The sequence below is a fragment of the Balaenoptera ricei genome, chromosome 1 (genome assembly GCF_028023285.1).
Source record: "Balaenoptera ricei isolate mBalRic1 chromosome 1, mBalRic1.hap2, whole genome shotgun sequence".
Lineage (NCBI taxonomy): Eukaryota > Metazoa > Chordata > Mammalia > Artiodactyla > Balaenopteridae > Balaenoptera > Balaenoptera ricei.
Window position 1 is genome coordinate 57,750,145 of NC_082639.1, and position 25,009 is coordinate 57,775,153.

The 25,009-nt window shown below is 35.0% G+C and overlaps 1 protein-coding gene across 1 annotated transcript in view; it reads right to left on the minus strand.

Moving 5' to 3' along the window:
• The window catches only part of DNAI4 (dynein axonemal intermediate chain 4), a 123,572-nt gene that overhangs the window by 18,870 nt on the left and 79,693 nt on the right, over positions 1–25,009 (minus strand). Inside the window, 5 exon segments of the mRNA XM_059924219.1 lie at positions 4,562–4,683; positions 4,979–5,136; positions 6,897–7,048; positions 8,305–8,391; positions 12,423–12,631. Coding sequence (XP_059780202.1) covers positions 4,562–4,683; positions 4,979–5,136; positions 6,897–7,048; positions 8,305–8,391; positions 12,423–12,631 — 728 coding nt within the window.

A 25,009-nucleotide genomic window follows, 5' to 3' on the forward strand; every position in this document is an offset into this window, starting at 1 on the left:
CCCAGGACCAGATGGCTTCACGGGAGAATTCTACCAAACATTTAGAGAAGAGCTAACACCTATCCTTCTCAAACTCTTCCAAAATATAGCAGAGGGAGGAACACTCCCAAACTCATTCTATGAGGCCACCATCACTCTGATACCAAACTAGAGAAAGATGTCACAAAGAAAGAAAGCTACAGGCCAATATCGCTGATGCAAAACTCCTCCATAAAATACGAGCAAACAGAATCCAACAGCACATTAAAAGGATCATACACCATGATCAAGTGGGGTTTATCCCAGCAATGCAAGCATTCTTCAATATACGCAAATCAATCAACGTGATACACCATATTAACAAATTGAAGGAGAAAATCCATATGATCATCTCAACAGATGCAGAGAAAGCTTTCAACAAAATTCAACACCCATTTATGATAAAAACCCTCAAGAAAGTAGGCATAGAGGGAACTTACCTCAACATAATAAAGGCCACATATGACAAACCCACAGCCAACATCGTCCTCAATGGTGAAAAACTGAAACCATTTCCACTAGGATCAGGAACAAGACAAGGTTGCCCACTCTCACCACTATTATTCAACACAGTTTTGGAAGTTTTAGCCACAGCAATCAGAGAAGAAAAAGAAATAAAAGGAATCCAAATTGGAAAAGAAGAAGTAAAGCGGTCACTGTTTGCAGATGACATGATACTATACATAGAGAATCCTAGAGATGCTACGAGAAAACTACTAGAGCTAATCAATGAATTTGGTAAAGTAGCAGGATAGAAAATTAATGCACAGAAATCTCTTGCATTCCTATACACTAATGATGAAAAATCGGAAAGTGAAATGAAGAAAACACTTCCATTTACCATTGCAACACAAAGAATAAAATATCTAGGAATAAACCTACCTAAGGAGACAAAAGACCTGTATGAAGAAAATTATAACACACTGATGAAAGAAATTAAAGATGATACAAATATATGGAGAGATATACCATGTTCTTGGATTGGAAGAATCAACATTGTGAAAATGACTATACTACCCAAAGCAATCTACAGGTTCAATGCAATCCCTTTCAAACTACCAATGGCATTTTTCACAGAACTAGAACAAAAAATTTCACAATTTGTATGGAAACACAAAAGACCCCGAACAGCCAAAGCAATGTTGAGAAAGCAAAACGGAGCTTGAGGAATCAGGCTCCCTGACTTCAGACTATACTACAAAGCTACAGTAATCAAGACAGTATGGTACTGGCACAAAAACAGAAATACAGATCAATGGAACAGGATAGAAAGCCCAGAGATAAACCCAGGCACAGATGTTCACCTTATTTTTGATAAAGGAGGCTAGAAGAGTAAAGACAGCCTCTTCAATATGTGGTGCTGGGAAAACTGGAGAGCTACATGTAAAAGAATGAAATTAGAACACTCCCTAACACCATACACAAAAATAAACTCAAACTGGATTAAAGACCTAAATGTGAGGCCAGACACTATCAGGAAAACATAGGCAGAACACTCTATGACATAAATCACAGCAAGATCCTTTTTGACCCACCTCCTAGAGAAATGGAAATAAAAACAAAAATAAACAAATGGGACCTAATGAAACTTAAAAGTTTTGCACAGCAAAGGAAACCATAAACAAGACAAAAAGACAACCCTCAGAATGGGAGAAAATATTTGCAAATGAAGCAACTGACAAAGGATTAACCTCCAAATTTACAAGCAGCGCATGCAGCTCAGTATCAAAAAAACAAATAACCCAATCCAAAAATGGGCAGAAGACCTAAATAGTCATTTTTCCAAAGAAGATATACAGATTGCCAACAAACACATGAAAGAATGCTCAACATCATGAATCATTAGAGAAATGGAAATCAAAACTACAATGAGATATCATCTCACACTGGTCAGAATGGCCATCATCAAAAAATCTACAAACAATAAATGCTGGAGAGGGTGTGGAGAAAAGGGAACACTCTTGCACTGTTGGTGGGAATGTAAATTGATACAGTCACTATGGAGAACAGTATGGAGGTTCGTTAAAAACTAAAAATAGTACTACCATACGACCCAGCAATCCCACTACTGGGCATATACCCTGAGAAAACCATAATTCAAAAAGAGTCATGTACCAAAATGTTCATAGCAGTTCCATTTACAATACCCAGGACATGGAAGCAAACTAAGTGTCCATCAACAGATGAACGGATAAAGAAGATGTGGCACATATATACAATGGAATATTACTCAGCCATAAAAAAGAAACGAAATTGAGTTATTTGTAGTGAGGTGGATGGACCTAGAGTCTGTCTTATAGAGTGAAGTAAGTCAGAAAGAGAAAAACAAATACCGTATGCTAATACATATATATGGAATCTAAAAAAAAAGATGGTCATGAAGAACCTAGGGGCAAGACGGGAATAAAGACGCAGACCTACTAGAGAATGGACTTGAGGATACGGGGAGGGGGAAGGGTAAGCTGGGACAAAGTGAGAGAGTGTCATAGACATATATACACTATCAAATGTAAAATAGATAGCTAGTGGGAAGCAGCCGCATAGCACAGGGAGATCAGCTCCATGCTTTGTGACCAACTAGAGGGGTGGGATAGGGAGGGTGGGAGGGAGGGAGATGAAAGAGGGAAGAAATATGGGGATATCTGTATATGTATAACTGATTCACTTTGTTATAAAGCAGAAAGTAACACACCATTGTAAAGCAATTATACTCCAATAAAGACGTTAAAAACTTTTTAAAATAAATAAATAAAAATGGTGTAAACATCACAATGAAAAGGCTGAGATTGTAAGACTGGATAAAAAAGCAAGACAACTATATGCTGCCTATAAGAAACATACCAAGTATAAAGACACAAATAGGTTAAATGTAAAAGGATGGGAAATGATAAACCATGCTAATACTAGTTAAAAGAAAGCTGGACTAGCTACATTAATATCAGACTAAATAGATTTCAGAATAAAGAATGTTACCAGTTATAAATAAGGCCATTTTATAATGATAAGGGAGTTGCTTAATCGAGAGAACATGACAATCCTAAACACTTATGCACTTAAAACAAAGCTTCAAGATACATAAAGCAAAAACTGATAGAATTTCAAGGAAAAAAAGAAAAATTCACCGTTATTGTCAGAGACTTCAATCTCTTTCTCTCAATGACTGATGGAAGAAATCAGCAGAAAATCAGCAAGGATATAGCAAACTTGAACAACACCATCAACCCACTTAAATTGATTGACATTCGCAGAACATTCCACCCAACAGTAGCAGAATATACACTTTTCTCAAGTGCATAGGGAACATTTACAAGTAAAAAATCACATTCTGGGCTTTAAAACAAATTTCAATAAATTCAAAAAGATTCAGTTTATAAAAAGTTTGTTCTTTGATCATGATAGGATTGAATTAGAAATCAACAGCAAGATCCTTGGAAAAGCCCCAAATATTTGGAAACTAAATAACATGCTTCTAAATAACCCATCAATCAAATAAGAAATCAAAGGAGCACTATTGATGTTTTGGGCCAGCTAGTTCTTTGTTCAGGTCAGGGGAGGACAGTGGTTGTCTTGTGCCTTGTAGTGTATTTAGTGGCATCCCTGGCCTCTGCCTACTAGATGCCAATAGCACTCCTCCCCACATCCCACCTCCCACAGCTGCAGCAACCAAAAATATCTCAAGACATTGTGAAATGTCCCTGATGGGACAGGGAGCACTCCTCTCCCTGCCCACATTGAGAACCACTGCTCTAGAGTCAAGGTGAAAATTAGATTACAGGAATTTGAGAATGAAGGCAGTTAGAATATGACTGCAGTAGTAAAAATGAAATGTAATAAAGGTCTGAACCACATTAGCAGTAGTGGGCTTGGACTAGAAGGAGTGAGACAATCTTACTTAAATATCATTTGGGGAATAGGGTAGAAGACAGTCAGAGCTCAAGTTTTGGCTTGCATAAGTAGGTGGATGATGGTTCACTAAAGAGATAATCATATTACATATCACGGAAAGTATATAGGATATGTTTTTTTGCAAGTCTGTCATAGTGGCTGAATTTCTGATTCCAAAGAACCTCTGGATAAAAAGAATTAGGAAAGTAGAACTTTACTAAGAGTGCTCTGATTTGACTTTGGTCTTGATAAGCATGATCTTAAGTGGTCTTCCTGATCCCCAGAATCATGAGTCACCACTCACATCGAGATATGGAGGACTATATAGTGGATTTGGTTTCTGTAAGTATGATAGAGCAGCAGAGCACCAAAGAGGGGCAAGGAGGGGCATTTAAGTTAAACATGGAGCTGTAAAGATAGTTCCATAGTTGCTCAGAAATACAGACCTTTCCTCCAGAAAGCAGAAAAAGGACAGCCAACTGGAATGTGCCATTCTACCTTAGGCTGACACCTATGATACCTATGTGTGTTATTTTTTTATTTATAAGGCGCAATATTTATTAACATGCTGACATTTTGTCTTGATTTATATCTTAATACACTTCAATTATCAGAAGTTGTTATATGCAATAGCAAATAACAGATTGAAATAATTTACCTTGGGGTGAAAAGCAAAACACATTCCAGGAGCCTGTCGAGATATCAAAGCTTCACCTTTCTTTTCTTTTTCCCCTCCTTTTTTGCTGCTGCTAGCAGTAGTTCTCCTCAAACGCATCAAATCTTTATTTAAAGAAACAATACATATATTATTTACCACAGGAAATAGTAATGTAGATATAATATGTCCCTTCTGCAAATAATATGATTTCTGCCATCCTTTGCAGGTCATTAGGTTAAAATTAGCAAATACCAGAGCTAGATGCTTAGAAAAACAATGACCAAGCCCAGTTTTTTTTCTTATTTAGCCAAACCTAAATTTGTCACCTCTTATACATAGTTCACTAGGAATTTTTAATTCAGCACATAACAAGAGAAAGATAATTTGGTGTCTGTGTGTGTATTTATTTATTTTTACCATGACAGTCCAGTCCTTTCCGTATAACCCATTTGGAGATCCTTCCATCTGCTGATATAGAAACTAGTATTTCTCTTTTGTCATCACCTGCTGTCCCTCGATCTTGTTCTATCCACTGTAGTTGCCATACAGGTCCCAAATGTTTTTGAGGTGATTCGCTAGAACAGGGAAAAGCATGAAATATAAAATAGTTATAATAATTTTAAAATTCTTGGAGTATAAGCGACTTGGAGTATAAGTGATAAGGACAGCTCCCTAGAGCATCATGACCTACTTATGGAATGATGCTCTTATTGTTCAAAACTGGACTTTTATTTTAAATATTTTGAAAAACAGGAAAAATAATCACTTTGCTAATATTCACTGGTGTTTTTCTCATTTCTTACAAAAGGAAAAATTATTGCCTTTAGTTATATTAGCTATCATATCAGGGATACAAAAGCAAACATTTTCTTTCTTTTTAGAATCTACTTCTCTTACCCTATTCATTTGCTTTTCCCTAGTTGCGTAAATTTAATTTATTTTAGACACATTGAATATAATTATCTCCATCTTTATAAGGATATTTTTCATAGCTTAAATGAATAAGTCATTTAAGTCTTATTCAAGTAAATAGTTACCTCACCCTTCTTCCTATGTTTCAGGATTGCCCACTGGCTTGATTCTCTCTAGGGCTGAGACTTAAAAGTTTTATGATGAATTATAATCACTTTTCAGATTACTGGCTGCTTTCCTTTCAGATTAATGGGTTGCTTTGTTCCTAGTACTGACTCCCTTGGTTTTTTATGCAAACTCTCCAAATCAGTAGTTCTGAATTTTTTAAAGTCTATATATCTTTGATTATTTGGTAAAAGTTATGGACCCTCTTCCCAGAAACAAGCACAAAGGCTCACGCTTACAAAACTATGCAAATAATTTCAAAATTAAGCTAAAGAATACCTGCTTTAATGCCTATTTCCAGTTCTTGCGAAGTTTATTCAAACACTAATATAAATATACCACCTCATTTTTGCTCCACTGGTATCTGGTTTATTATAAAAACCTAAGATATCTTCAAATATCTTTAACATTTTATTTTCTCAATATGTCTCATTCATTCATTCTTAATCAAACACTTACTGTAATCCTGTTATATGCCTGATATTATGTGACATACTGAGGATACAAAGGTAAGGAAGACATAATCCTTGCCCTCAGAGCTTACAGCCTCCTCAGGGAGATATATATGTAAATAATTTATACAAAGCACAATAAAGGCTACAATAAAGGTATGTGTCGTATGCACAAAAGAAAAGAATGGGCAGGTTTCCTGGAAGAGGTGACACGGAAGCAATAAAGGATACAGACTTTCATTTATAAGGTGAATAAGTTCTGGAAATCTAATGTACAGCATGGTGATTATAGTTAATAATACTGTATTGCATACTTGAGATTTGCTAAGGGAGTAGATCTTAAGTGTCCTCACCACTCACACAAAAAATGGCAATTATGTGAGGTTATGTTTGTGTTAATTAATTTGACTGTGGTAATCATTTCACAATGTATACATATATTAAATCGCCACACTGTATGCCTTTAAAAATTATGTCATACAATCTAAATATATACAATTTTTATTTGTCATTTATACCTCAATAAAGCTGGAGATATTTAAAATTTTTGAAAAGAATAAGCATAAACCGTCAAGCCAAAGGAAGTTTGTTGGTGAGGAGGCGGAGAGGATGATAAGGAGATATTAGGGCAGAGCATTCCAGCTGGAGAGACATTATGAGGAATTATTAAATGCTTGAAAGATAATGGTATTACTCTCAATAACAATATAAACATTCACTCAAAACTAAATAACATTATAGTAATTTTTTCCTTCTCCCTAAAAAAAGCACATGTTTTATGTTTATCTAATTCTTGGGATTCTCACCTACTATCCAGAACTGGAACGTTACTGTTGCTCTGTACGTTATAAATTGCAATAGTGCCATTGTGATAGCCAACTGCTAAAAGGTTAGGTGCTCCAATTGAAAAATCCACAGCAGTAACGCCGCATGGACTCTGATAAGTACGTTCTGGCCACTGAATAAAAAAAAATTATATTACATTTTAACCTTGGTTTTGTAGACCACAGTAAGCTAGGGTATGATGGTGGCTGAAGACTAGGCTGGTGGCAGTGGGGATGTGAGGAGAGTTAGTCTGCATTCAGTTACTCATTTCTTCCTAACTTCCTGTATACATGAGACTAAAACTTCAATTGGCCATTTCCTTTATTTTGATGAATCCTCAGAGCTCAGTAGTTTTAAGAAATACAGCACTTGGTTTCTACAGTAATTATCATTTTGGGTAATCCTCCAGCAGGATTTGTATGATCATCACAAGTCACCGTTCTAAAGATATAAATAATGGACACCAAATAAATTATCCTGCGTATATTCCTATCCTCCAGTATCTGTTTCAGATGCTTGTATTATCTAATCATTCTAAACAAGGATAGAGGAAGCTCCAAAACTCTCTAAGTTACTCTTTTCTACAACTCTGTCAAGAGTTTTATTGTTTTGTTTTGTTTTAATGTCTAATCCAACTCCTTTCTGGTTTCTAACAACCTACATGGAAAAGAAGATAACCTGCTGATGATGAATCCTATGTCAACCCTTCCACACGTTTAAAATTGCTTCTTCCTTTCTTTTAGGCTATATACACCCAGCTACCTAACAGATGGGGGATTATTTATAAAAACTCTAATCATTTTTATATGCTCTTCTGATCCTTTTCTAAGTTTTCCACTTTACATTTCAGTTGTGACTTAAAACTAAAGCTGTAAAGTAACAGGTTGACTAGGGCTGTTTAACAAAAAAACATAACTGATTCTTGTTCATTCTCTTTGAAAAATTCATGGCAGTAAGAGAGTTATATTAATCTATTTTCTATCTATCAAGGATAGCAGAAATATATTTTATAAAGTGATAAGGAGTTATTTATATATTGAGAAACAACCCAGTAGTAAATGAAACTCAATTTTTAAAGAATTTTTATTTGCAAATATATTCTTCTTTATAACAGGCAGTGATAAACAATAATGGTTCAGCCCTAGATCATCATATCTAACAGCACATAGTAGATGTTCAATAAGTATTTATTAAATGAATTTACCTTATCCTATAAAGTGTAAGAACAAATTTTAATTGTTTTATTGTTATAGATTTAAACCAAAGAAAGTAAAGTCTTGCTTGGTAAAACTTTGAGTTTGTTTAATGATCACATAAAACTAACTACTTTATGAGAATTATGTGAACATTTAATTAAATAAAAATAGGTCTTATTCCTGTTTTAGTTACCATGGGATTCTTTATTGACCAGCAGCAAGCCAATCCTCTTTTTTGCTCCTTAAATCCAAAGTGCCCATAGCCAACAGCCAAAAGGTCCTAAAAAACAGAAAAATTAAAAATAAGAGAAGACAGCATAAAAATATCAGCAAATGTATAAAGATGCATATTAATGAACTGTGTTAAAATAGTGATGACATTTCAATTGAGGTTAAAAAATACCAATATACCAACTATTTTCACTCTACATTTCCATCTTCCTAAGCAAAATAATAGTAAAAATAATCACATTTTTAGGCTGAAGAATAAACACTCAAAAAAAACCAATTGCTAACAAGCTATTTTACATATTGAGATAATCTTCAAAAATTGTATTATTACATTATAGTGTCTTATGGGTTTTTAATAATGATCTAATAATTTCAAATGTAAAATAAAAGACATTTATTTTTAAAGGGAGGTGCCATGGACTGAATTGTGTCTCCTCCCCTAAAAGTGATATGCTGAAGTCCTAACCCCTAATAACATGTGATTATGTTTGGAAATAGGGCACTTAGGAGGTAATTAAGGTTAAATGAAGTCATAAGGGTGGGGTCCTAATCTGATAGGATTGGGTTCCTTACAAAAAGAGGGAGAGACACAAGAGCTCTTTCTCTCCACCATGCAAGAATACAGCCAAGCCAGGAAGAAAGCCTTCCCCAGGAGCCAAATTCATCTGGCACCGTTGTCCTGGGCTTCCCAGCCTCCAGAACTGTAAGAAATAAATTTCTGTTGTATAAGCCATCCAGTCTATGGTATTTTCTTATGGCAGCTCCAGCTGATTAATACAGCAGGTCATTTCCAGAAGTGCTTATACAGATGACCCTTGAACAACACAGGTTTGAACTGTGCAGGTCCACTTATACGTGGATTTTTTTAAATAAATACATTGAAAAATTTTTTAGAGATTTGAGATAATTTGAAAATTTCACAAACTGAATAACCTAGAAATATCAAAAAAATTAAGAAGATTTGTCATGAATGCATAAAATATATGTAGATAGTAGTCTATCCTTATATAGGCATAAGTGATATTCAATATAAAATTAATAATATGTGAGTTTTCTTACTGTTTTATAGCTTTGCTTTCAAAGAACTACATTACCATACAGTATGCCTCATTCTCATAATTGGAGAAACTGTGTATCAGCCTATCATCACAGGTAAGTAGGGTTTTTTTAATGTAACAGTGTTTCCAATACTGTATTATGAATATGACTGTAATACCGTACGTCATAAAAACTTTATAATAATTCACTCATTAGTTTATAGGCTAGGCTATCCTGAAGCAATCATATCAATTACACTAGGCTACCATAAAGCAATCATATTGCTGCTTCTTCATTATCAATGCATAAATCATTATACCTGTAAATAAATACGAATTTATTTTTCACATGATATTTTCATTTTTGATGTCTGGTGTTAGTAATACATGTAACATCAACAGTGTTTTATATCATATAAGACAGTATTAATGCAGGTACTGACAGAGTATTCATCTGTTAAACAGATGACATAAGCTTAACAGTATTGATAAATACAGTACTATAAATGTATTTTCTCTGATGATTTCCTTAATAACATTTTCTTTTCTCTAGCTTACTTTATTGTAAGAATACAGTATATAACACATATCACACACAAGATATGTGTTAATTGACTATGTTATTGGCAAGGCTTCCAGTCAACAGTAGGCATTAGTAGTTAAGTTTTGGGGGAGTCAAAAGTTATACTTGGATTTTCATGTGCATGGGGGGTTGGCATCCCAACCCCCTTGTTGTTCAAGATCAACTCTATAAGTATGTATGGACAAAAGTTTAATGATTGACCAAACCCTGCCTCTTCTCTGTGATCAGAAATATTACAAACACAGTCCTGTGTCTCCACAATTCCCTCTGCCTTAAAATACTCTTCACCACTACCCTTTTTATCTTGACATTGACAAACTCCTATTCATCTCTTCTAGACTCAGCATAGGCGTCACTTCCTCTAAGAAGCATTCACAAGCCTCTCTTATGTGTTCCCACAGCATTATTTATTTTCTTCATGAAAGCACATAGGAAAGTATTATATGGTCAGTGTCTATGTGTGACTAAATTACTACTGTATTTCCAGTGCTTTAACAGAGTTCCTGGCACAGAGTTAATGTTCAATAAATATTTGTAGAATGAATTAATAAATATGGTAGATGGCATCTGTCGTATATTTTTTAGCTTCATTCAAAATTAATCTTATTCTCAATAGCAATAATAATGTTTAAATGCTAGTATATCCAGTTTCTTAAAATGATTCATCTGTCCTTATTACATAGTTATTATTGATTTATTAAATTTCACTTATCTACAAGATGTTCCCAAATAGTTTTATAAAGACAAATCCATACTAAAAGTATTTTATTTTATTCAAAAATAATATACATAATTTAAGAATTGTGCAATTTAGGTTTCAATAAAAATGATTTTTTTAGGTTTTTTTAGCATTAATTTTTTTATTGAGGTATAATTGACATACATTATATTAGTTTCATGTGTACAACATGATTCAATATTTTTATATATCGTGAAATGATCACCACAAAAATCTAGTTAATATGCATCACTATACATAGTTACAGAATTTTTTTCTTGTGATGAGAACTTTTAAGATCTACTGTCTTAGCAACTTTCAAATATGCAATGCAGTATTATTAACTATAGTCACCATGTTGCACATTACAGCATGACTTATTTATTTTATAACTGTAAGTTTGTACCTTTTGACTCCATTCACCCATTTAATAGCCATAACAACTATCATGTTTGCGCACAGTACCTTATAAGGTGTAGCAATAAAATATTAAGGCTAATTCTTAAAACATGGATAATACAAGACAGTTTAAACAAATTAGTTTTGACCGTTTTAAAAATACACCAGGGCTTCCCTGGTGGTGCAGTGGTTGAGAATCTGCCTGCCAATGCAGGGGACACGGGTTCGAGCCCTGGTCTGGGAGGATCCCACATGCCGTGGAGCAACTGGGCCCGTGAGCCACAGCTGCTGAGCCTGTGCGTCTGGAGCCTGTGCTCCGCAACAGGAGGGGCCGCGATAGTGAGAGGCCCGCGCACCACGATGAAGAGTGGCCCCCGCTCGCCGCAACTAGAGAAAGCCCTCGCACAGAAACGAAGACCCAACACATCCAAAAATAAATTAATTAATTTAAAAAAAAAACTCCATTAAAAAAAAAATACACCAAATATTTATTCCAAAGATACTGCCATTACACAAAAGATTTTTGAAATTACTAGTGGAGAATCATGTCTTCAGAATGAGTTTATAAACCTCAGGAAAAAATAAGTCTCATTACTCTATAATCATCTCTTTTTGACAAGCAAACATACCATTCTCCCGCTTGATGATTCATGTAATTTTCCTCAGGATGATTCTTAGCAGTGCAGTAGTTAAAAGCAAGAACTCTGGAGCCAGATGTCTGGGTTTGAATTGTTTCACTTACTGGTTATATAACTTTGGGCAAGTTATTTATCCTTTCTGTGCTTCAGTTTCCTCATCAACATAATGAGGAAAATAGTAGCGTTGTGATAATACAAGTAAAACATTTACAATAGTGCCTGGTACATAGTAGGTGCTGTTTAAGTATTTGCTGCTATTAGTAGTAACAGCATTTTAAGGAATCTCAAAATTATTTTGCACATGTTCAGGGTCACTGGATTAAGTATATACTTCCAAATATGATTACTTTAAAGAGAATACAAATTTGGGCACATGAGTTTGGTACCATGTTAAACTAAATAAATATATATTATCTTCTTGTTCACTTAATATTTCATATAGATTCAGAGAATGCCATGTCCCAAGTACATCTCCTAAAATAAAAATGGTGACATTTTCATATTAAAGGAGAAAAACATCATTCTGTAACTGTTTGCATTTTCCCCTTTTAAAAACATGAACTTGTTTTTAGAGGAATTTTAAAACTAGGGGTTATGTCAATTTAAATCCCTTGCCTAATAGCTGAGAAAAAAAAGTTTTCATTAGTACTTGACAAGTGCCCTTAAATGCTAGAGACAGAATTACTAAAATGTTTGATAACTTACTGGATTTGTTTTATTCCAGGCAAGGCTGCTCACATTAAGGCCTTTGGTTAAGTCACAGGAAAAGGACCAAAGTCGTTCCAAATTGGCTGGTATTGTTGATTGTTCTGATCCTATTTCTATTTCTTCTTCCTCTTCCTTCTTAGCCTCTTCTTCTACCTCTTCAAGTTTTTCACCTACTAAAAAGTCTTCAGGTTCTTCAGGTTCTGGTTCTAAAATTAAGTCAAATAAAAAGAAGATCATTGTGCTCTATACCTACAGGAATCTACCAAAGTCTCCAAAGAGCATCTCTATCTACCACTGACACTTCAGCCATCATTGGATCTGCTGGGTCATATGGCCCAAGGGACTGGGTACCCTGAATAGCTGCCTGAACCTGTTGCAGAATCTTCTGTCGTTCTAGGCCCCACTCAAAGCTACTGGCTTTTCAGACCACTCAGTAAAAGGACCAGAGGACTCATCCAAATGAGGAATATGTTGCCTTTAAAATGCAAAGAGGTCCACTAGGCATTGTGTCTCTTTTTTTTTTGGTTGAAGGGGAACCAGATGCAACAATGTATCCTTCACCTTAGAAGGTATATCTTGACATATTCCATGCCACTGGATCCTTGGAAATTTCACTGAGGTGGAAGGCCCCTGAAATTTTGTCAGATTTATTTCTCACCTTCTGACATGCAAATGTCTTACCAGTTAAGTCTACTTCCTGTTCACTAGGTCCAATCAGCACAATACCATCAATGTAATGGACCAGTGTGATGTCCTGCTGAAGGGAAAGCTCCCTGCAGACTAAATTATGACATGAAGCAGAACTGTGAAGGTGTACTGCTGACCTGACCGGGTGAAAGCAAATAGCTTCTGGTGGTTTTACCAACAGGTATTGAGGGGGAAAAAAACATTTGTCATATCAATAGCTATACACCAGGTACCATGAGATGTGTTAATTTGCTCAGGCAGTGAAACCCCATCTGAAACAACAGCTGCAATTGGAGTCACCACGTGGTTAAGCTTACAATAATCCACTGTTTTTCTCTAAGATCCATGTGTTTTCTATGTAAGCTAAACAGATGTGTTGAATGGTGAGAGTCAACATTCCTGCATATTTCAAGTCCTTGGTGGTAGCATTAATCTCTGAAATCCCTCCAGAAAGGTGGTATTGCTATGATGTGCTATTTTCATAGGTATAGGCAGCTCTAGTGGCTTCCACTTCGCCTTCTCCTCCCATATTAGCCCTCACTCCACAGGTCAAGAATCACATGTGGGGATTCTGCCAGTTTCTGAATATTTCTATTTCAAGTATACATTCTGGAACAGGGGAAATAACTACAGGATGATTCAGTGGACCCACTGTGAGATGAACCTGATCTAAAATTCTGTAGATCACCTGACTTTTACACGTCCTTACTGTGACTAGTAGACCCCAGTGATGTTTTGGGTCTCCCAGAGCTAGTGTGAACTCAGCCACTGTTCAGTAATCCCTGAAATTTCTGATTATTTCCTTATCCGCAATGCACAGTCACCCTAGTAAAAGGCTATAGATCCCTATGGGGAAAGCTGGGATAAATATTAACAGTATACATTCTTGGCAGTGTAGCGTGATACATTCTCAAAGGGACCCAGTCTCCCCTTCATTCAAGAAGTTCTGGTTCTATAAACTGGCTCAAGAATAGGAATAGGTTAAGGGGCTGTGACTTTGTTTTTTAGTGTTTCAAGTTAGAAACACTTGACCTAGAACTCTACTGCTTACACAGATTAAGAATTTACAAGAAGACTGTCTGTTATGGGCTGAATCATTTCTCCCCAAAATCCATATATTGAAGCCCTAAGAATGTAGTACCTCAGAATGTAATAGTATTTTGAGACAAGGGCTTTAAAGAGGTGATTAAGGTAAAATTAGGCTATTAGTGTGGGTCCCAATCCAATATGATTGGTATCCTTATAAGAAGAGGAAATTTAGACACACCAAGAGAGACAAGGGATGCACACACACAGAGAAAAGACCGTGTAAAGAGGCAGCAAGAGGGTGGCCATCTACAAGCCAAGGAGAGAGGCCTCAGAGGAAACCAACGCTGCTAGCACCTGGATCTTGGACTTCCTGCCCCCAGAACTGTGAGGAAGTAAATTTCTGTTGTTTAAGCCACTCAGCTTGTGGTATTTTGTTATGGCAGTCCTAGCAAACTAATACACCACCTACCTATGTCTCTTCTAAGGACATCATAATCAACTAGCCAGTGCCCTGGGTCTCTGCAAGTCAGACTATTCTCATTACTGCTTTGTCCCCATTATGGTAACCATGCCTACATTTCCTCTGGTGATTAAATGCTGCCCTTTAGCCCCCTCACCCTCAGGATCCAATTATCATTACTATATTTAAGGCCCCAGTTCAGAGGCAGCAGCTCTCACTATAACTTCTGACCTACAGAAGAGTGACCACAGAGCTCTTCAAGGATGTTGGGGCTGGCCCTCACAAGTTTATTTCTCACAATTGTGGTGAAAGGTATGTTATCTGGACCCTCCTGGAGTGACCAGGCAGGTCACCATGATAAGTCTGCTCTAACGTTAGAACGTCCCTACGCCTTTGGATACCTTTCTTTAGAGTACACCAAGACAGTTCTGACACTTCAGCTCCACTTAGTAAAGGCCACATTTTGGTCCATTATCAGCCAACCAAAAAACAAATTCTTAAAGCCATCTCTAATCCTTAAACTACAACACTGTACCCAGAATCTCCGCTCAGCGGAACCATATTAACTTTGACCTGATCTGACTTTATAGTCCTTCCATCATTATCCTATACCCTTAATACCCATTTCCACCTATATTCCTCAGATCTCTGCCTGTATAAATTAGCAAACTCAGCAATTGATTCTCCAAGAAGTTATAACAAACCAAAATGTGTATGTACCTAACAACTTCAAAATACATGAAACAAATAAACAATCAAAACCAATAGCTCTGAAAGGAGACATAAATACACAATTATAATTGGAGATTTCAACACTCCTCTCTCAATAACTGGTAGAACAAGTAGGCAGAAAATCAGATGACCTGAACATCACTATCAACCAACTTGACCTAACCAACATTTACAGAACATTCTATTCAAAAACACCAGAATATATGTTCTTCTCAAGTACCATAGCACATTCTTTAAGATGGACCATATTATGGACCATAAAACAACTTTAGATCACAATGGAATTAAATTAGAAATAAGAGAAAGATAGCTAGAAAATTCCAAAACATCTGTATATTAACACATTCATAACAACACATGGGTCAACGAAGTCTCAAGAGAAATTTTAAAATATATTTTAATGAACTGAAAATACAACATATCAAATCTTATGAGATTCAGCTAAAGTACTGCTTAGAAAGCATATATGAGAAAAGAAGAAAGTTAAATTTGTATCTCACATGTGATCCACCCATTCCACTCCTAGGTACTGACCCAAGAAAAATGAATGCAAATGCCCATACAAAGACTTGTATACCAATATTTTTACCAACTTTATTTGTAATGGCCCCAGACTAGAAACAAATATCAATCAACAGGTGAAAGGATAAACATAGTATAGGATATTCATACAATGGAATACTAGTCAGTAATAAAAAAGAGTGAACAATTGATACATGCAACAACATGAGTGAATCTGAAATAATAATTTTGATTTTAATAATTTTGCTGAGGAAAAGAAGCTAGATAAAAAAGAGTACATAATGTACATTTATATAAAATTCTAGAAAATGCAAACTACTAATCTGTATAAGGATGTAAAGCAAATCAGTGGCTTCTTAAGGATAGGGGAGGGGCAAAGAGGAACAAGAAGGAAGGATTATAAAAGACATGAAAAAAACATTTGAGATATACATATATATAATTATATATAATTGTACATATTCATTGATTGTGGTGATATATCAAAGCTTTTGAATTGTATGCCTTAAGCATTGGCAGTTTATTGTCACTTATACTTCAATAAAGCTGTTAAAAAATAACCGTGGTATATCACTCTTTAAATGAACACCAGATAATATAAATACCACAGCATTTTTTAATTGTGAAAAAAATTACAATCATTGACATGCATAGGTTTTAGCTGTACAGTTTGATGAGTTTTGATAAATATACACACTGATGTAACCAACAATCCAATCAAGATGCAGAATATATCCATCAAGCAAAAAAGTTTTCTCATGCTACTTTCCAGTCAAACCTAATCTACCATAGGCAGGCACTGGTTTAATTTCTAAAACCTTGGAGTAGTTTTGTAGGTTATAGCATATCACGAAAATGGGCCCATTGGTATGCATTCTTTTGTGTCTGAATTCTTTCACTTAACAATGTTTTTGAATCCATCAAGGTTATTATGTATATAAGTAGTGCACTCATTTTTATTGCTGAGTAGTGCTCCAGCATTTGTTTAAGCATTGACCCACTGATGGATACCTGGGATTTTTCCAGTTTGGGGTTATTATGAATAAAGCTGTAATGAGCATTCTTATATAACTCTTTTTTGTGGATATATTTTTTTCTCTTGGGTAAATATCCAGGAAAAGGATTATTGGGTCATTGGATGGATCTGTGTTTAACATTTTAAGAAACTTCCTAGCAGACTTCTGGGTTGTACAATTTTATACTCCCACAGCAATATATGAAAAACCCAAGCTGCTCCATGATTTTGCTAACACTTGGTTTTGTCAGTCTTTTTAATTTTAGCCATTCTGGCTAGTGTATTGATTTTAACTTGCATTTCCGTGATGACTATGTTTAGTACATTTTCAGGTGTCTATTTGTTGGGTGAAGTTCCTGTTCAAACCTTTTGTCTGTTTTTTTTAAACATCTTTATTAGAGTATAATTGCTTTACAATCTTTTGTCTATTTTTCATTAGGCTGTTTTTCTTCTTTTTATTGGGCTGTAAATGTCCATTACATATTCAAAACTTAAGTCTTTAGTCAGATGTATGTATTGCAAACATATTTTTCTAGCCTGTTGCCTTGTATTTTTTTCTTAACAGTGCTATTCAAAGAGCAGGCGTTTTAACTATTGCAAAGTCTTATTAATTTTTTTCCTTTATGCCTTGGGATTTTTGTGTATTAAGTATCTTTTCTTACGCTAAGATCACCAATAATTTTTCTTTTATCTTCTTCTAGAACTTTATAGTTTTAATTTTTACATTTAAATCTATGGCCCATTCTGAGTTAATTTATACATATGATATGAGGTGAGGGTTGATGTTCATTTTTCTGCCCATATGGATATCGAATTGTTTCAGCACCATTTTAAAAAGATCAGCCTTTCTCTATTGAATCACCTTGGCATGTTTGTTAAAAATCAATTGACCATATAGGCCTGTGTTTCTTTCTGGACTCACTACTCTGTTTCAGTCATCTATATGTCTATCCTTAGACAAATACCACACTGCCTTGATTACTGTAGCTTTATAGTCACTTGTAATCTGGTGGGGTAAGTCCTTCAACTTTATTCTTCTGTTTCAAAATTGACTTAGTTATTCTAGGTCCTTTGCTTTGCCATATAAAATATAGAATTATATTGTCAATTAATTATCTTTAAAGAAATTTAAAATGGTGAGAAATGTCTCTTATTTTTACTCACGTTGTCGAATTCTAGCATTCTCCATTTCTTTGTTTAGATTCTGGTTTCTGTTATTATTTTCCATCAGCCTGAAGAACCTCCTTTAACATTTTTTACAGTGCTGGTCTGTTAGCAATGAATTCTCTCAGCTTTTGTTTGTCTGAACATGTTTTTATTTCACCTTGATTTTTGAAGGATATTTTCTCTAGATATAGAATTTTTTAGCACAGTAAAAATGTCATTGCATTGTCTTCTGGCTTCTGTTAAGAAATAAGGGCATTATTAGCTTTCTTCCCTAAATGTAACGTGTTTTTTCTGGCAACTTTTAACATTTTTTTTTGACATATTACTTATAATGTGCCTCAATGTGGTTTTCATTGTGTTTATCTTGCTTGGGTTTCATTGAGCTTCTTATAATCGTTGGTTTAAAGATTTTTTTCAAGTATGGAAAATTTCTAGCAACTCTTTCTTCAAATGTTTTTCTGCTTTTCCTCCTCTTTATTCTAGTACTACAATTCCAATTACATGCATATTAAATCACATGATCTTGTGACACAGGTCACTGAGGCTCTTTTTTTTTTTTTGGCCTTGTTTATCTCCATACTCCCGTTTGGAATGTTCCTCTTGCTTGTCTTTGAGTTCACTGACCTTCTTCAGTTTTTAGTATTCTGTTAAACCCAAACAGTAAATTTTTGATTTCATGTATTATGTATTTCAGCTCTAGTAGTTCTATTTGGTCCTATATGTAGCTTTCATTACTTTTCTCATTGTATTCTTATTTTCTTTAAATCCTTAAGCATATTTTTATAGCTTTTTCTTTAATAAACTTTATTTTTTAGAGTAGTTTTAGGTTCACAGCAAAAATGAACTCAAAGTGCAGAGTTCCCAAATACTCACACACAGATATATGCACAGTCTCTTCCAGATCAGCATCCTGCAGCACTAGTACATTTGTTACAATCAGTGAACCCATACTGACAAATCATTATCCCCCAAAGTCCATAGTTTACATTAGGATTCACTCTTGGTGTTGTACATTCTATGGGTTTGGATGAGTGTACAATAACATGTACCCACCATTATGTATCCTGCAGAATAGTTTCATCACTCTAAAAATCTTATGTGCTCTGCTTATTCATTTCTCCCAACCCTCTAATCCCTGGAAACCCCTGATTTTTTTTACTGTCTCCATACTTTTGCCCTTTCCAGAATGTCATACAGTTGTAATCAGACTATGTAGCCTTTTCAGATTGGCTTCTTTCACTTAGTAACATGCATTTAGGTTTTCTCCATGTCTGTTCATGGCTTGATAACTAATTTCTTTTTAGTGCTGATTAATATTCTATTGTCTGGATATACTGCAGTTTATTCATCCATTCACCTACTGAAGAACATCTTGTTTGCCTTCAAGTTTTGGCAATTATGAATAAAGCTGCTATAAACATCTGCATGCAGATTTCTGTGTGGATATAAGTATTCAACTCCTTTGGGTAAATACCAAGGAGTGCAGTTATGGACCGTATGGTTACAGCATGTTTAGTTTTGTAAGAAACTGCCAAACTATCTTCCAAAGTGGCTGAACCATTGTGCATTCCCACCAACACTGAATGAGAATTCTTGTTGCTCCACATCTTTGCTAGCATTTGGTAGTATCAATGTTTTGGATTTTAGCTATTCAATAGTTTTGTGGTGGTATCTCATTGATGTTTTAATTGGAAGTTCCTTAATATATAATGTTGAGTATCTTCTTATATGCTTATTTGCCCTCTGTATATCTCTTTGGTGAGGTATCTGCTAGGTCTTTTGCCCATTTTTTAAAATTATGTTGTTTGTTTCCTTATTGTTGAGTTTTAAGAGATATTTGTGTATATCGGATGAGTCCTTTACCAGATATGTCTTTTGCAAATATTTCCTTCAGTCTGTGACTTGACTTCTCATTCTATTGACAATGTCTTTCATAGGGCATAAGTTTTTTTGTTTTTTTAAAATTATTTTTTATTGAAGTATAGTTGCTGTACAATATTATATAAGTTAAATGTGTACAATATAGTGATTCATAATTTTTAAAGATTATACTCCATTTACAATAATTATAAAAATTGACTATATTCCATGTGTTGTACAATATATTCTTGTAGCTTATTCTATACCTAATAGTTTGTACCTCTTAATCCCCTACACGGCCCCTCCTACCTTCCCTCTCCTCACTGGTAACCACTAGTTTGTTCTCTATATCTGTAAGTTTGCTTCTTCTTTTGTTATATTCACTAGTTTTTTGTATTTTTAGATTCCACATATAAGTGATACACAGTACATGTCTTTCTCTGTCTGACTTATTTCACTTAGCATAATGCCCTCCAAATCCATCCATTTTGCTGCAAATGGTAAATTTTCATTTTTATTTTTGGCTGAGTAGTATTCCATTGTAAATATATACCATATTTTCTTTATCCATTTATCTGTTGATGGACACTTAGGTTGGTTCCATATCTTGGCAATTGTAAATAATGCTGCTATGAACATTGGGGTACATGTACCTTTTAGAATTAGTGTTTTGGGTTTTTTTGGCTATATATCCAGGAGTGAAATTTCTGGGTCAATATCAATATGGTATAAGTTTTTAATTATAATGAAGTCTGGTTTATCAATTATTTCTTTCAATAGGTCATGCCTTTGGTGTTAAATCTAAAAAGTCTTCATCATACCCAACATCCTCTAGATTTTCTCCAGTGTTGTCTTCTATGAGTTTTATAGTTCTGTATATTACATTGAGGTTTGTGATCCATTTTGAGTTAATTTTTGTGAAAAGTGTAAGATCTGTATCTAGATTGTTTATTTTTCCCATAAATATTCAGTTGTTCCAGTACCATTTGTTGAAAAGACTATCTTTTTTTTCCATTGTATTGCCTTTCCTCTTTGGTCAAAGATCAGTTGGCTATACTTATGTGTATCTATTCTGGGCTTTCTGTTCTGTTTCATTGATCTGTGTGTCTATTCTTTCACCAATACCACGCTGTCTTAACTACTGTACCTTTACGGTAATTCTTGAAGTCAGGTAATTCCAGTCCTCCAACTTTGTTCTTCTCCTTCAATATTGTGTTGGCTATTCTGGGTACAATAGCTTTTTTAAATTCCTTGTCTTGAGTTAGTGTCTCCCTACAACTAGGGCACCTGCTGGCCACTGGTGGGGAACCTTGACACCCAAGGAGACAAGAGGAACCCCCAAGTGAACCGGATCTTGGTTCACGAGCCGGGGGTTGGGCCAAAGCTCCTGCAGTGGGAGCTCCACGTCTGAACCACTGGACTAACAGAGAACCTCAGACCCCAGGGAATATACATCAGAGTGAGGTCTCACAGAGGTCCTCATCTCAGCACCAAGACCCAGTTCTACCCAACATCCTACAAACTCCAGTGTTGGAAGCCTCAGACCAAACAACCAGTAAGATAGGAACACAATCCTACTCATAAAAAAATTTTTTTAAATGAGATGGCAGAAAAATATGTCACAGATGAAGGAGCAAGGTAAAAACCTACAAGACCAAAAGAATGAAGAGGAAATAGGGACTCTACCTGAAAAAGAATTCAGAGTAATGATAGTAAAGATGATCCAGAATCACGGGAAAAAAATGGAGGCACAGATTGAGAAAATACAAGAAATGTTTAACAAAGATCTAGAAGAACTAAAGAGCAAACAAACAGATATGAACAGTACAGTAACTGAAATGAAAAATACACTAGAGGGAATCAATAACAGAATAACTGAGGCAGAAGAACGGATAAGTGACCTGGAAGACAAAATGGTGGAAATAACTGTGGAGGAGCAGAATAAGGAAAAGAGAATGAAAAGAATTGAAGACAATCTCAGAGACCTCTGGGACAACACTAAACACACCAACATTCGAACTATATGGGTCCCAGAAGAAGAAGAGAAAAAGAAAGGGTCTGAGAAAATATTTGAAGAGATTATAGTGGAAAACTTCCCTAACATGGGAAAGGAAACAGTCACCCAAGTCCAGGAGTGCAGAGAGTCCCATACAGGATAAACCCTAGGAGAAACACACCAAGACACATAGTAATCAAACTAACAAAAATTAAACACAAAGAAAAAATATTAAAAGCAGCAAGGGAAAACCAAAAAATAACATACAAAGGAATCCCAGTAAGATTATCAGCTGATTTTTCAGCAGAAAGGCTGAAGGCCAGAAGGGAGTGGCAGGATATACTTAAAGTGATGAAAGAGAAAAACCTTCAACCAAGATTACTCTATCCAGCAAGGATCTCATTCAGATATGACAGAGAAATTTAAAGCTTTTCAGACAATCAAAAGCTAAGAGAATTCAGCACCACCAAAACACCTTTACAACAAATGCTAAAGAAACTTCTCTAGGCGGGAAACACAAGAAAAGAAAAAGATGCACAAAAACAAACCCAAAACAATTAAGAAAATGGTAATAGGAACATACAGATTGAAAACTACCTTAAAGGTAAACAGACTAAATGCCCCAACCAAAAAATATAGGCTGGCTGAATGGATACAAAAACAAGACCCATATATATGTTGTCTACAAGAGACCCACTTCAGACCTAGGGACACATACAGACTGAGAGTGAGGGGATGGAAAAAGATATTCCATGCAAATGGAAATCAAAAGAAAGCTGGAGTAGCAATTCTCATATCAGACAAAATAGACTTCAAAATAAAGACTATTACAAGAGAAAAAGAAGGACATGACATAATGATCAAGGGATCAATACAAGAAGAAGATATAAAAATTATAAATATTTATGCACCCAACCTAGGAGCACCTGAATACATAAGGCAAATGCTAACAGCCATAAAAGGGGAAATTAACAGTAACACAATAATAGTAGGGGACTTTAACACCCCACTTACACCAATGGACAAATCATCCAAAATGAAAATAAATAAGGAAACACAAGCTTTAAATGATACATTAAACAAGATGGACTTAATTGACATTTACAGGACATTCCATCCAAAAACAACAGAATACACTTTCTTCTCAAGTGCTCATGGAACATTCTCCAGGATAGATCACACCTTGGATCACAAATCAAGCCTTGATAAATTTAAGAAAATTGAAATCATATCAAGCATCTTTTCTGACCACAACACTATGAGATTAGTAATAAATTACAGGAAAAATACTGTAAAAAACACAAATACATGGAGGCTAAAGAATACATTATTAAATAACCAAGAGATCACTGAAGAACTCAAAGAGGAAATCAAAAAATACCTAGAAACAAATGATAATGAAAATGCAATGACCCAAAACCTATGGGATGCAGCAAAAGCAGTTCTAAGAGGAAAGTTTATAGCAATACAATCCTACCCCAAGAAACAAGAAAAACCTCAAATTAACAATCTAACCTTACACCTAAAGCAACTAGAGAAAGAAGAACAAATAAATCCTAAAGTTAGTAGAAGGAGAGAAATCATAAAGATCAGAGCAGAAATAAATGAAATAGAAATGAAGAAAACAATGGCAAAGATCAATAAAAATAAAGCTGGTTCTTTGAGAAGATAAACAAAATTAATAAACCCTTAGCCAGACTACTCAAGAAAAAAGGGAGAGGACACAAATCAATAAAATTAGAAATGAAAAAGCAGAAATCACAACTGACACTGCAGACATACAAAGGATTATAAGAGACTACTACAAACAGCTATATGCCAACAAAATGGACAACCACGAAGAAATGGACAAATTCTTGGAAAGGTACAATTTTCCAAGACTGAACCAGGAAGAATTAGAAAATATAAACAGATTGATCACACGTAATGAAATTGAAACCATAATTAAAAATCTTCCACAAAAAAAAAGTCCAGGACAGGATGGCTTTACAGAAGAATTCTATCAAACATTAAGAGAAGAGCTAACACCAATCCTTCTCAAACTCTTCCCAAAAATTGCAGAGGGAGAAACACTCCCAAATTCATTCTATGAAGCCACTATCACCTTGATACCAAAACCAGAAAAAGATATCACAAAATAAAGAAAATTATAGACCAATATCACTAATGAACATAGATGCAAAAATCCTCAACAAAATACTAGCAAACAGAATCCAACAGCACATTAAAAGGATCATATACCATGAGCAAGTAGGATTTATCCCAGGGATGCAAGGATTCTTCAGTATACGCAAATCAATGTGATACACCACATTAATAAATTAAGGAATAAAAACCATATGATCATCTCAATAGATGCAGAAAAAGCTTTTGACAAAATTCAACACCAACTTATGATAAAAACGCTCCAGAAAATGGGCATAGAGGGGACCTACCTCACCATAATAAAGGCCATATATGACAAACCACAGCAAGCGTCATACTCAATGGTGAAAAACTGAAAGCATTTCCACTAAGATAAGGAACAAGACAAGGATGCCCACTCTCGTCACTCTTATTCAACATAGATTTGGAAGTCCTAGCCACAGCAATCAGAGAAGAAAAAGAAATAAAAGGAATATAAATTGGAAAAGAAAAAGTAAAACTTTCACTCTGTGCCAATGACATGATACCATACATAGATAATCCTAAAGATGCCACCAGAAAACTACTAGAACTAATCAGTGAATTTGGTAAAGTAGCAGGATACAAAATTAATGCACAGAAATCTCTGGCATTCCTATACACCAACAACAAAAAATTAGAAAGAGAAATTAAGGAAACACTCCCATTTACCACTGCAACAGAAAGAATAAAATACCTAGGAATAAACCTACCTAAGGAGACAAAAGACCTATATGCAGAAAACTGTAAGACACTGAAGAAAGAAATTAAAGATGATACAAACAGATGGAGAGATATACCATGTTCTTAGATTGGAAGAATCAACATTGTGAAAATAACTATACTACCCAAAGCACTCTACAGATTCAATGCAATCCCTGTCAAACTACCAATGGCATTCTTCACAGAATTAGAACAAAAAATTTTACAATTCATATGGAAACACAAAAGAC